At 60.8% G+C, this 13,880-nt stretch overlaps 1 protein-coding gene across 1 annotated transcript; it reads right to left on the reverse strand.

Moving 5' to 3' along the window:
• Positions 1 to 3,207: 3,207 nt before the first annotated feature.
• TXLNA (taxilin alpha) lies at positions 3,208 to 13,309 on the reverse strand. Its single transcript, XM_054395498.1, has 10 exons — positions 13,186 to 13,309; positions 11,287 to 11,607; positions 10,571 to 10,662; positions 8,399 to 8,569; positions 7,402 to 7,596; positions 6,460 to 6,579; positions 6,083 to 6,157; positions 5,478 to 5,570; positions 4,867 to 4,962; positions 3,208 to 3,602 (listed from the first exon to the last, which is right to left on the reverse strand). Exons 1-10 carry the CDS (start codon positions 13,301 to 13,303, stop codon positions 3,255 to 3,257), a joined length of 1,629 nt encoding a protein of 542 aa, XP_054251473.1. The 5' UTR covers positions 13,304 to 13,309; the 3' UTR covers positions 3,208 to 3,254.
• Between the last annotated feature and the right edge of the window lie 571 nt (positions 13,310 to 13,880).

Consider the following 13,880-nt stretch of genomic DNA (forward strand, 5'->3'; position numbering starts at 1 on the left):
CAGCACAGCAGAGTGCCGACCACGGCCACAGGTGAGCCGCAGCGGGGCTCCACGGGACGGCTGCGGGGCTCGGCAGCGGCTAGAGGGCTGAACCGGGAGCTCCGGTGCCGGTAGCCGGGCTCAGGCTGCGGTATCCCGGCGTCTGCGCTGGTTCGTCGCGGTGCGGAGCCAAGGCAGGGATTGAGCCTCCGCTGGCAGCTGCCGGCCTGGCTCCGGCTCTCAGCGTCTTTCCCAGCGCCGCAGCAAAGAGGATTTGAGCCGCACACGCCGGGGCTGAGTGCCCTCAGCGAGAGCAGGGAGGGCACCGCGGGGCGCCCAGCACCCCCCGGGCACTCGCCAAGCACCCCCGGACCCCTTCATGGTGCCGGGATGGGGACGTGGGAGCCCCTTTGTCCGTAGCTTCCAGCCGCCCCTTCCGGAGCACCACAGCCGTGTGGTGGAGACTGACCTGTGCCAGGCCCCGGTCCGGCTTGTGATGCCAACCCAGCTGCGTCCCCGAGCCCGACGGACACCCCAAGCCCCACCTGTGGCCTGTTCCCCAAACCACCGAACGCTGCAAGTCCGCTGGACACCCTGAGCCCACCGGACACTGGCCCTGCAGCCCCGGGGATTTGCATTTAAAGGGAAAGGGAACTTCCTCCAGAGCGTCCCCAGGACGGTGGCACCGCCGGGCACCGGCTGCCCACAAGGGGCCCGCAGCGTGCAGGAGAGGGCAGGATCCTGCCCACGGTCCCGCACAGCAGCTGCGTTGGTGCAGTGAGGGTTTGGTGGGGGCGACAGGGTCCACTCCCACATACCCTCCCCTGCAGAGCCCTGGCAGAGCTGAGGTCACCCCGTTCAGCCACCCCAGGCCACCAGTGCTTACCCCAGGTCCCCGTGGTGTCACTGATGTGAGCACAGCGTCCACCCCTGCAGGGACAAGCTCCTGCCCTCACACAGGGGCAGGAGGAGTCCTGGCCCCCAGTAAACACAGAACCAAACGCAGCTGCTCCTTTAAATCATCACAGGACTTGAAGCCAACCTTTGGCACTCCGGAGCCAATGCAGACTCCAGGGGCTGGCCGATTTTGGAGGGTTTCATACCCTCAGGGAAGGGGACCCTGACCCAGCACAGGGCTCAGGGAGAGCAGCCCCATGTCAGGAGTCCCAGGGAGAGACCTCCCTACCCTTCTTCGTGGCAGGGATCTTCCATTATTGCAGAAGGTCCCTCTCAGCCTCCCTCCCCCTCCCCCAGTGAACTCCCAAGGGACAGGGAAGCCCAGCAGAGGCTGATGTGGGCTCTCTGCTCCCACCCCCAGAGCCCAGCACCCCAAATCTTCTCTCCCTGAGGTGTCCTAATGAGTGAAGAACAAGCAGAGGCAGCAGCAGTGAGGTCGGGTCAGTTTCTATTGGGTACCAGGATACATAGAACAGGCCCCCCAGAGGTTATCTGTACCACAACAGGGAGAAGGAGGGAAAAAAAAGGGCTTGGTGACTTTCCAAGACTTTGAACGAGCAAGAGAAGTCCAGTGCCCAGCCCCAGACCTCACTCCACCTGGTTGCTGGGAATAGGGTGGTCCAACCATGCCAGGGTTCCATTCACTTGCTTGAGGGCTCCTGCTGCAGACAAATGTGTCCCTGTGCTGGAGGAAGTAATACTGACAGTGAGGGGCCAGGAGATAAAGCCAAGCCCAGCTCCAGGGAACAGGTCCCAGCAGATGTTGCTGACTTCAGAGACTCAGCCCCAGTTGTGCTGCTGACCTTGCTTAGAGCTGAGCATGCTGGAGGCCCCATGGGGCAAAGGGGGATGTGGAGGCAGTGACCAAGGAGGTCCTTTGTGAGGGGGAGAAGATGCAAGAGCTGCTGTGTTGCTGGAAGAGCACCCAGAAGGGTCCTGCTGAACACATCCATCCTGAGGAAGACCCTGGCCAGCTTGCTTCAGCTTGAGGTGAAGGGAAGGCAATGCTGAAGAAAAAGCCTGCTGTAAAGAAAAGCTGCAGCAAGGAGGTTTCCAACCAAGCAGAGGTCTCCCAAAAGAAGAGTGAGAAGATAAAGTCTTGAGGAACTCAGGAGAACTCCTCCACGCCCTGTGCCAGCAGGCCCTGGCCTCTCCAGAAACACCTCCCAGCACAGCAGGGTCCTTGGGTGAGCACTTGGCCCTGCAGCTACCAGCCACAGAGACCTTCCCAGACACAGTGGTCCCTGGGAGATGCTCTTCTGAGAAAGCAGAGAGAAAGGAGGAGGAGGAGGCTGTGACAGCACCAGCACAGCCAGACTGGAGAGTTCACAGGGAGCTGATGCTGCAGATGGGACCAGCCCACAGCACCATCCCTGAGCTGGGTCCCAGCAGGTCCTGGAGCAGCTGCAGGTTTTCTCCTCCTGGAGCTCCAGCTCCATGGACACCTCAGAGGCATGGGGTGGGGAGAGCAAAGGAGCTGGGGTGGAAGCTCCCCACCCCCTTGCACAACTGATCACACACTTGTGCAAAACACTTGGGCAGGAGAGCTTTGGGTTAACTGTTTAATACACTTGTGCAGGTGTGCGTATAGCAAAGAGGCAACTGTGAATCGTAAGGCTAGAGAGACATGGGCAGGGGCTGGCAGAGCACAGGGCTCAGCTGGGCACCCCCAGCTGCTCTGCTGCTTTTTGTCCCCACTCAACACACAAAACCCACAGAGGAGGGGAAACAGCCTCTCCCCCCCCCCTCTCCCCTTGCTTGACAGAGCTGCCAGCCAGGGCATGAGATAAACACAAGCAAATCTGGGAGCTCCCTCCTGCCTGACACAGAGCTGGGAGGGACAACCCAGTGCTGGGCAAGGCTCCTCTCCTGCCCTGCCCAGCTGGTTTCTGCTTCCCCTCGATGCCAGCACGTGGCTGTGGAGGCTGTGCCTGCTGTCCTGAGCTGTGCTGGGGTCTGGGGGAGCCACAGCCTGCCAGTGACAAGGTCCCTTAGTGCCCAGGACGATGGGTTGAGTCTCCACGTGTCAGTCCTTCAGGCAGAGGCAAGGAGCTGGGGCTCTCTGTGTGCCCAGCCAGAAGGGGCAAGGGCTGCCCTGCCCACGCTGCCAGGTGTCCTCTATATACATATCAGACAGATACATATAGACTGAAAAGGGCAAACCCCTCCAACAACCTAAGCTAGGCCATCTCAAATCCCCAGCAGAGCTCTCCTCTCCTGCCTCTCCAAGGATGAGGAAGAGAGGGACATCAATCAGATGGAAGTCTCCAGAAAGATTCAGGTCGCCCTCCCTCGCCCTCCCTCTGCCCGCCGGGGGCTCAGTCAGTGCCCGGAGCCTCAGTCCCGCTCTGCCCCAAGGTTCCTGTGCTCAGTTCTCCTCCCAGGCTCTCCGCAGGATCCCTGCTGTGTGCTGGCTTCCCGGGCTGGAGCCAATCCTCGGCCAGCGGCTGCTCTGCTGGGGCAGCTCCTGCTGCTGCCAGCTCCTCGGGCCCGTGGGGGGCTGGGTCCCTCGGGGGCTGCAGCAGGTCGGGGCGGGGCGCGTGGGCACACAGGTCCTGCACCTTCTTGTTCAGGTCGTTGCGCTCCGTCTGCAGGGCTCGGCACAGCTTCTCCAGCCGCTGGATCTTCACCTGAAGCCCTTCCAGCTCCTTGTCCCGAAGGGTTTTCTGCCAAGAGGAGACACAGTTCGGACCCCAGCCCACCAGGAGCAAGAGAGAGATGAGAGGGAAGCTCAAAGGGAGAACGCTTGGGAGCAGGCAAACGCTGGGCATCAACCTGAGCCCACCTGCCAAGCACGAGGACCTGATGCCCACCTGCCAATGAGGACCTGATGCCCACCTGCCAAGCACGAGGGCCTGATGCCCACCTGCCAATGATGAGGGCCTGATGCCCACCTGCCAAGCACGAGGACCTGATGCCCACCTGCCAAGCACGAGGACCTGAAGCCACCTGCCAAGCACGAGGACCTGATGCCCACCTGCCAAGCACGAGGACCTGAAGCCACCTGCCAAGCACGAGGGCCTGAAGCCCACCTGCCAAGCACGAGGGCCTGAAGCCACCTGCCAAGCACGAAGACCTGATGCCCACCTGCCAAGCACGAGGACCTGATGCCCACCTGCCAAGCACGAGGACCTGAAGCCACCTGCCAAGCACGAGGACCTGAAGCCCACCTGCCAAGCACGAGGACCTGATGCCCACCTGCCAAGCACGAGGGCCTGAAGCCACCTGCCAAGCACAAAGACCTGATGCCCACCTGCCAAGCACGAGGACCTGATGCCCACCTGCCAAGCACGAGGACCTGATGCCCACCTGCCAAGCACGAGGACCTGATGCCACCCTCACTGCTTTTCTTCCTTTGCCCCCCCAGAGGCCAAGTGTTGCTGGGGACTGAGGACTTCATCCACCCAACCTCTGCACTAATTAACCATCAATTGACTTATAAATATCTGAGGGGTCCAGAGGGAGGGGACAGGCTCTGCTCACTTGCACCCTGGGATAGGCCAAGGGGCACTGGATGGAAACTCCAGCACAGGAGGTTCCACCTCAACAGGAGGAGGAACTTCTGCACTGTGAGGCTCACAGAGCACTGGAACAGGCTGCCCAGAGGTTGTGGAGTCTCCTTCTCTGGAGACCTTCAAGCCCCATCTGGATGTGTTCCTGTGTGAGCTGTGCTGGATTCCGTGGTCCTGCTCTGGCAGGAGGATTGGACTGGATGATCTCTGGAGGTCCCTTCCAACCCCTAACATCCTCTGATCCTAGGATGGAGGGGCTCCAACCACTGTTACAGGGAAGCAAATCAAGCTGAAGGGAAAAACACAACCTCCCCTCCCCCCCTGCCACTACCCCTCAGCTCCAGCCCAACCCCAGCCCACTCCTCACCACTCTGCTCCAGCTGCCTGCCCCAGCTGAGGACAGCCAGGGCCTCCTCACCTCTTCAGCCATTTCCAAGAGGGCCTTGTTGCTGCTCTCCCAGCGGGAGCGGTACATGGTGGTCTCCTTCTCCAGCTTCTTGATCTTCTTAGTCATCTACAGAGCCATGGTGACAAGAAGGGAACAAATAAACCACAGGCACAGCACTGCAGCCACACCTCAAAGGTCCTCCAACAGGACACACAGGGGAGGCTGAGGCTGGACAGCAGCAACAACTTCACTGAAAGGATTCTCAAGGCCTGGCCCAGGCTGCCCAAGGCAGTGGGGGAGTCCCCACCCAGGGAGGGGTTTCAAAGCCATGGAGATGTGGTGCTGAGGGCCATGGGTTAGTGGTTGGACTCAGTTTTAAAGGTCTTCTCCAGCCTGAACTATTCTGTGATTCTAGGAGCAGGCAGCTTGTGGCTGATTGTGATAGCAGCAAAACAAAAACCAGAACCCCAGCTCCTGCAGCCCACAGAAGTGTGGGGGACACCCAGAGGCAGCTCCTGCAGCCCACAGAAGTGTGGGGGACACCCAGAGGCAGCTCCTGCAGCTCACAGAAGTGTGGGGGACACCCAGAGGCAGCTCCTGCAGCCCCCCAAGCTGTGCTGGGCAGCAGAAGTGTCACCCACCTTCTCCATCTCCTGTTTAAAGGTTGTGAACACTTCACTGCTTTTGGAAAGGGTGTTCTGGAACTCTTCAAACTTCTCTGTGTAGAGAGCAAGCTGCAGGGGAGAGGCAGAGTTACAGCTCCTCACTGCTCCCCAGGGCACCTCCTGACAGCCTGCCCCAGGGGAGGGGAGGTGGCAGCCAGGCACTCAGTTTAATTATCTGTGGCTGGACCTGAGGACAAACAAAAGTGGCAGCACAGAGCTGCTCTGCCAGCCTGAGGCACTGGGGGACATGGAAACATCCTGATGGGTTTTGTGCACATCTCCTGGCCTTGGCAGGGGGCTGGGTCTGATTCAGCAGGGCATGAATCCTGCTCCCAGCACTGGAGAAGTGCTGGTTGCAACCACAGCTCCTTTCTGCCAGGAGGCAGAATGGCTGAGGGAGGTCTCAGCTCACACTGTGCTGACCCAGGGTCACCAACACCAACCCCAGGCCCAGTCCTCCCCTTTTGTCTGCCAGATTTAAAGGAACTTTAGTTTGTTCTCTGCTTAGAAAGGAAAACAAAAAAAAAAAACACCCCAAAAAACAAACAAACAAACAAATCACCAGGCCTGAGCACACAAACCTGCTGCTTGAGGTGGGTCTCCTGCTGCTTCATCAGTTCACACATCCTCTGTGATTCCACAGCTTCCTTCAGCAGCTAGGGAAGAGCAAAAGCAGTCACTGAGATGCTACCAGGGAAGGCTCTCAGCATGCTCCTGCACAGCTGCTGCTTGGCCTGCAGACAGAAGCCAGCTGGGAGAAGCAGGAAGAGCAGAGCAGGGCTCCAGCCTTGCTCCTGTGACACCACCTGGGGAGCAGCCACTGCTGGGTGTGCAGGAGGCCGGGGGGTGGCCTGGGGGGTGGCCTGGCCCCAGGTGGGCTCTGCACTCAGGGATCCAACAGGGACAAGGCCAGGGAGCAAGGTGCTCAGAAGCACCAGAGAACTGCCCTAAGACTTACAAAGTCCTTCTCCCGCTGGTGCCTCTCCTCTGCCTCCTTCAGCATTTCCTGTGCCTGCTGGAGCTTGGCATCCACCAGCTGCTGCTGCAGGTCCTTGTGTTTGAAGACTTTATCAATGTGCTGCAAGGGAACACCACCAGCCACTGACACCCCAGCCAGGGACCCAGGGGAGACAGAGTCTGAGCTTCAACCAGGCCAAGAGAGACACTGAGGGGCTGGGGCAGGTCCAAAGAAGGGCAACAGAGCTGGGGAAGGGTCTGGAGAACAGGGCTGGGGAGGAGCAGCTGAGGGAGCTGGGGGTGTTCAGCCTGGAGAAGAGGAGGCTGAGGGAGACCTTCTGGCTGTCTACAGCTCCCAGAAAGGAGGCTGGAGCCAGGTGGGGGTTGGGCTCTGCTCCCAAGGAACAAGAGACAGGGTGAGAGGAAATGGCCTCAGGTTGCCCCAGGGCAGGTTTAGGTTGGACATGAGGAACAACTTCTGCCCCTTGAGGCTTTGTCAAGCCCTGACCCAAGTCCCCATCCCTGGAGGGGTTACAAAGCTGTGCAGAAATGGTGCTGAGGGCTATGGTCCAGTGGTGACCTGGCAGTGAGACAGGGCAGGGGGGCAGCCAGACAGGGCAGGGGGGACAGCCAGACAGGGCAGGGGGGACAGCCAGACAGGGCAGGGCTGTGTCCCAACGAGGGCCTTGCACAACAGACCAGGGCTGTCTGTGCCCTGAGGCCAGCAGCTTCATGATGCTGAAGTTGCCACTCCTGAGCAGAGCAGGACTGACACACAGCACAACTGATGGCTGGGACTCAGTCACCTTACAAGGTCTCTTCCAACCCAAACCACTCTGTGAGCCCTGAGGTCCCTTCTCCCAGCAGCAGAGGAGCCCTGCCCTGGGCAGAGGGGTGCAGCAGAGGAGCCCTGCCCTGCCCTGCCCTGCTGCCCCTGACCCACCTCCTCCCGCAGCTCGTACTGCTCGATCAGCTTCTTCAGCCTCTCTGCCAGCTCCAGGTTCTCCTGGCGCAGCTTGGAGTTCCTCTCGTTGTGCTGCTCCATCTGCAGCTGGATGTCATTCAGTGTCACCTGGAAGTGGGAGGTCACCTCCTTCCTCTTCTCCTCTTCCTCCCGCGCACGCTGGACACCTTCCTCCTGCGTGAGCAGAGCACAGAGGGATCAGCATCAGGGCACAGAGGGATCAGCATCAGGGCACTGAAATACCCAAAGTGTGATGCTCTGAACCTGCCCAGCCTCCCACCATGGCTTGGGTCACTCAGGAAGGGACCCTGAGCCTGTCCCCTGCCTTTCTCCAGTCAGTATGCTCTGAAATGACACTCAGGGCCCAGGTGTAGGGACATGGAACTGGAGAGGGTCCAGAGGAGGCCACCAAGATGATCAGAGGGCTGGAGAAGCTTCTCCCTATGGGGACAGGCTGGGAGAGCTGGGGCTGTTCAGCCTGGAGAGGAGAAGGCTCCAGGGAGACCTCAGAGCAGCCTTCCAGTAGCTGAAGGAGCTCCAGGACAGCTGGGGAGGGACTTTTGGCAAGGGCTGGGAGCGACAGGAGGAGAGGGAATGGATTGAAGCTGGAGCAGGGGAGATTGAGACTGGAGATGAGGAAAAAATTCCTTCCAGTGAGGGTGAGGAGACACTGGCACAGGTTGCCCAGGGAGGCTGTGGATGTCCCCTCCCTGGAGGTGTTCAGGCCCAGGCTGGATGAGGCCCTGAGCACCCTGTGCTGGTGGGAGGTGTCCTGCTCAGTGGGGCTGGAACTGGCTGAGCTTTGAGGTCCCTCCCGACCGAAGCCATTCTATACAGGGTGGCTTAGGAGCAGAATTCAAGGCCTGTGGCCGGAGGCTGGCCTGTGGGCAGTGCGTGGTGAGGGTGTGGGTGCCAGAGGGGCTGGCAGCAGGCGGGGCAGGCGCTGGGGGTGCCCGGGGGGCAGTGCTCAGCTTGCCTTGAGGCTGCGGTTGTGCCTCTGCAGCTCCCGGCAGAGGCTCTCCAGCTTGCTGCGGGCCAGGATGGCCTTGCTGTGCTCACTCTGCAGCTGGTCCTTCTCCTGCACCAGCTGGCTCTGCTTCTTCTGCAGGATCCTCATCTGCTTCTGGGAGTTACGGTGCTCCTCCAGCTGGGATACGAGAGCAAAGGGCAGGGGGCAGTCAGACAGGGCAGGGGGCAGCCAGACGCGGCAGGGGGACAGCCAGACGGGGCAGTGGGGGGACAGCCAGACGGGGAAGGGGGGCAGCCAGACGGGGCAGGGGGGGGCAGCCAGACGGGGCAGGGGGGGGCAGCCAGACGGGGCGGGGGGGGACAGCCAGACGGGGAAGGGGGGGGACAGCCAGACGGGGAAGGGGGGGGACAGCCAGACGGGGAAGGGGGGGGACAGCCAGACGGGGAAGGGGGGCAGCCAGACGGGGCGGGGGGGCAGCCAGACGGGGAAGGGGGACAGCCAGACGGGGCGGGGGGGCAGCCAGACGGGGAAGGGGGACAGCCAGACGGGGCGGGGGGGCAGCCAGACGCGGCAGGGGGGGACAGCCAGACGGGGAAGGGGGGGACAGCCAGACGGGGAAGGGGGGGACAGCCAGACGGGGAAGGGGGGACAGCCAGACGGGGCAGGGGGGGACAGCCAGACGGGGCAGGGGGGGACAGCCAGACGGGGCGGGGGGACAGCCAGACGGGGCGGGGGGACAGCCAGACGGGGAAGGGGGGGACAGCCAGACGGGGAAGGGGGGGACAGCCAGATGGGGAAGGGGGGGACAGCCAGATGGGGAAGGGGGGGGCAGCCAGACGGGGAAGGGGGGGGCAGCCAGACGGGGAAGGGGGACAGCCAGACGGGGCAGGGGGGGACAGCCAGACGGGGCAGGGGGGGACAGCCAGACGGGGCAGGGGGAGACAGCCAGACGGGGCAGGGGGAGACAGCCAGACGGGGCAGGGGGAGACAGCCAGACGGGGAAGGGGGACAGCCAGACGGGGAAGGGGGGACAGCCAGACGGGGAAGGGGGGGGACAGCCAGACGGGGAAGGGGGACAGCCAGACGGGGCAGGGGGGACAGCCAGACGGGGCAGGGGGGCAGCCAGACGCGGCGGGGGGGGACAGCCAGACGCGGCGGGGGGGGACAGCCAGACGCGGCAGGGGGACAGCCAGACGCGGCAGGGGGACAGCCAGACGCGGCAGGGGGACAGCCAGACGGGGAAGGGGGACAGCCAGACGGGGCAGGGGGGACAGCCAGACGGGGCAGGGGGGCAGCCAGACGCGGCGGGGGGGGACAGCCAGACGCGGCGGGGGGGGACAGCCAGACGCGGCAGGGGGACAGCCAGACGCGGCAGGGCTGTGTCCCAACGAGGGCCTTGCACAACAGACCAGGGCTGTCTGTGCCCTGAGGCCAGCAGCTTCATGATGCTGAAGTTGCCACTCCTGAGCAGAGCAGGACTGACACACAGCACAACATTCCCTGGCTGGAGCCTTTCTGCTTCCTGAATTCCTGTCCTGGCAGAATCTCTAAGGTTTAGCAGCAGGCTTGGTTGGAGGTAAGCAATAGTTGGATTCAATGATATTAAACAACCTCTATCCTGGATAGAGACCTCAGAGCTGCATTTTAGTATCTGAGGGTGACCTAGAGGAAGGCTGGGGAGGGACTGTTCAGAAGGGCCTGTGGGGATAGGATGAGGAGCAATGGTTTGGAAGTGGAGCAGGGCAGGTTTAGGCTGGGCATCAGGAGGAAGTTCTGCACAATGAGGGTGGGGAGGCACTGGAACAGGTTGCCCAGAGGGGTGGTTGAGGCCTTTTCCTTGGAGACATTCAGGACCAGACTTGCTGTGGTCCTGGGCAGCCTGCTCTAGTTGGAGGTGTCCCTGTTGCCTGCAGGGTGGTTGGCCAAGATTGCCCTTTGAGGGTCCCTTCCACCCTGATGCAGTCTGTGACTCTCCAGCACTGCAGAGATCCCAGACCACATGCACACAAAACTAAATGTGTGTTCCTGAGCTGTCCTTCTCAACATCAAGAGAAAAAAAAAATCAAAACAAACAAAAACTCATCTCCAGCCATCTTCTGACTCCTGGAGCAGCTCCTGCTCACTGCTGCAGTGTCCTCCCCCAGTCCCCAAGCCTGGAAGGCAGGAGGAAGCACTCACCAGCTCAGCATATTTCTTGCAGAGTGCTGCTAGTTTCTCCTCTGGCGTGCTCAGGGTGTTCAGTGTCTGCATCAGCAAAGTGATTTCCTTGCCTGGAACGAAGCACAGAAATAAAATAAAGAAATCCAAATCCCTTATCCAGAGTTCTGGCTCGTAAAGGCAAGGACAAGAGAGACAAACCAGGTCTGACAGCCCTGGGCCACAGCTACCATCTCCAGCACCTTCTCAGGGCTCTGCCCCACAGATTTCACCACGTGAAGAGGTGAAGCAGCTGGGGAGAGACCTGGCTTTCAGAGTGGGAAAGCAGCCCTGGGCTGGCAAGAGAGAATTCTTCCCCATGAGGGTGGTGAGAGACTGGCAGAGGTTGCCCAGGGAGGTGGTGGAAGCCTCATCCCTGGAGGTTTTTGCAGCCAGGCTGGATGTGGCTGTGTTGCAACCTGCTGTGGTGTGAGGTGTCCCTGCCCATGGCAGGGGGGTTGGGACTGGCTGAGCCTTGAGCTCCCTCCCAACCCTGACAATTCCATGATTCTAATGGTGTCCAGCCCCAGAGGAACGCTCAGGAACCAGGCCTGGGTTCATATCCTCACCCCCCACCAACCACTGCTGCACCAGCCCCACACACAGCGCCCTGGAGGCTGAGCAGCGCAGTGCCAAACCCTCAGCTGCACCCAGAGGCTCTCAGGCTGCTGGCACAGCCAGGGCAGGGAACCTCTTACCCAGGCCCTTGGCTTTCTTCTTCTCCTGAGCCTTCCTCTGGTCCCTCTCCCCGCACTCCTCGCCGCCCCTGCTGCTCTCCTTCTCTCCGTTCACCTCGGGGCCGCCCGGCTCCTGCTCGCCGTTCCGGGGGGACTCGCTGCGGCTCTTCTCGGCCTCCTCGGCCTCGGGGGGCTCGCCCTGCCCCCCGTCCTCTGCCGGGCCCTCCTGGCTGGCATCCACGCAGTAGGTGTTCAGGATGTCCTCCAGCTGCCTGCTCAGCTCCTCGGAGACGTCGCGCAGGGCGGGCCGGGGGGACCTGGGGTCCTCCTGCGCCAGGGGAGCTGTGCGAGGTGAGGACACAAGGCTGTGAGGCTTCCCCCCTGCCCTGCCTGCTCTCTGCCCTCTGCCAAGGCAGGAGGGGAGGAAGGGGAGGCTTCCCCAGCACCCCTCTGTGCCAGGGCTGGCTACACGTCCACCAGCAGAAGCTGCTTTGTTCTGGCTGCGTCCCCAGGCAGCTGCCCTGACAACGGAGGTGCCTTGCTAGCAGCTCCTCTTTTGATCACAGGAGCATGACCAAGCCCCTGACATCTGTCAAGAGCAAAAATTCCTCCCCTCCCCTCCCCACCATCCTTTAAGGAAAGCAGGTGGTGTGTGAGCTCTCCCTCGCAGGAGCTGCCTGCTGATACCCAGAGCCAAGCTTTCCCACGGGACAATGGGCTGGGAAACCCAGGGAGAGCTCTCTCCTCACACAGGAGAGCAGCAGGGCCACCTCAGATCAAACAGATCTTGTCCCCAGCAGCAGACACCCAGGGAAAGAGGAGCAGCATGTCCTGCAGTAAGCTGCTTTGCTTCCCAAGTTCTTCTAAATCACAGAATCTCAGCGTGGTCAGGGTTGGAAGGGACCTCTGGAGATCATCCACTCCAACCCCCTGCTCCAGCAGGGCACCCACAGCAGCTTGCCCAGGAGCACAATGGCCAGGGGGGTTGGAAGCTCTCCAGAGGAGACTCCACAACCTCTCTGGGCAGCCTGCTCCAGGCCTCCAGTACCCTCACACCAAAGAATTTTCTTCTCCTGACCAGATGGAACCTCCTGGGTTCCAGTTTGTGTCTGTTGCCTCTTATCCTGTCGCTGGAGACCACTGAAAAAATCCCAGCCCCATCCTCTTGCCCCCCACCCTTTAGCCCTTGCTGAGCATCCTCAGATCCCCTCTGGGGCTCAGATGCCCTCTGGGGCTGCTCTTCTCCCCAGGGCTCTCAGCCTTTCCTCCTCACAGAGCTGCTCAAGGCCCCTCAGCACCTTTGGAGCCTCCCCTGGACTCTCTGCAGTAGTTCCCTGTCCCTCTTGAACTGGGGAGCCCAGACCTGGACTCGAGCTGAGAGCCTTACAGCAGTTGGTTATTTAACCAACACCCTACTCACTGTGTGTCTCCTGCACCCCTCAGGTAGCAGGCATCAGAACACAAAGCAGAGCTCATCTCAACCAAGCATCTACTCACCCAGGGCTGATTTTCATCTTCCAGAGAGTTATTTTTAGGAAGCAGCAGTATCAGGGCAGGTCACTCAGCACCAACCCTGCCCCAGGGTGAGAAGCTACCTGACATTTTTGGGACCCTTAAGGTCAAAGCAGCAAGACCCAACCCAATCATTTCCAGGTGAGAATAACTCCACACCCTGCTCAGGGAGGAGTAACCACTTCAGAACTGCACACACACACAGAAAAAAGGGGAAGAAACCAGAATTTTTCAGCCTCACAAATCACAAATAAAGAGATGGAGACAGCAGCCAACCCTCATAAGGAAAGAGCAACATCCTGGCTCCTTCCTGGCTCCAATCCCAGCCTGGTGCACCCCTGCACCTGGCAGCACTGCCAAGCAGAGTGGGCAGGAGTGGCACAGCCCAGAGCCTGGGCACTCTCCCACCTTCTAGGGGTGCTGCAGCCTCTGTCGAGTCGCTCTCCTCCAGCACCAGACCACTGCCCATTTTGGAGGAGCCAGCAGGCCGTGGGGTGGCTTTGGTCTCCCCACCTTGGTTCTTCATCTTGACCTTTCCTCCCTGCTCAGCCCCGACAAAGCCTAGAGAGAGAGAACAGCAGCTGGGGTGAACATTCAGAAGCAGCAGCTTGGAGGATTTTTAGGAGTCATCAATCTGGACTAGGAGGCTGAGGGGAGACCTTCTGGCCCTCTACAACTCCCTCACAGGAGGCAGGAGCCAGGTGGCTGTTGGTCTCCCTAGTAACAAGAGGAAACAGCCTCAAGCTGCACCAGGGGAGGTTTAGGATGGACATGAAAAGAAACTTCTTCATTGAAAGGGCTCTCAAAGCCCAGCCCAGGCTGCCCATGGAGGTGGCTGAATCCCCATCCCTGGAGATGTTTAAAAGCCACAGAGGTGTGGTGCTGAGGGCCACGGCTTAGCACCAGGCTTGGCAGTTAAGATCCTGGTTGGGCTGGGTGATCTTAAAGGGCTTTGCCAAGCCAAACGATTCTGATTCTCCTGCTACTTCCCAGCAGCCAGGCAGTGAGCTCAGCCCTTCCTCAGAGCACAGCCCAGGACAGGACTAAGGAAGGGAAAAGCGCCGGAGCAGAGGAGCGGCAGCCAAGCACATGTGTCATCCACC

This window comes from Indicator indicator, chromosome 33, assembly GCF_027791375.1.
Source record: "Indicator indicator isolate 239-I01 chromosome 33, UM_Iind_1.1, whole genome shotgun sequence".
Classification (NCBI taxonomy): Eukaryota; Metazoa; Chordata; class Aves; order Piciformes; family Indicatoridae; genus Indicator; species Indicator indicator.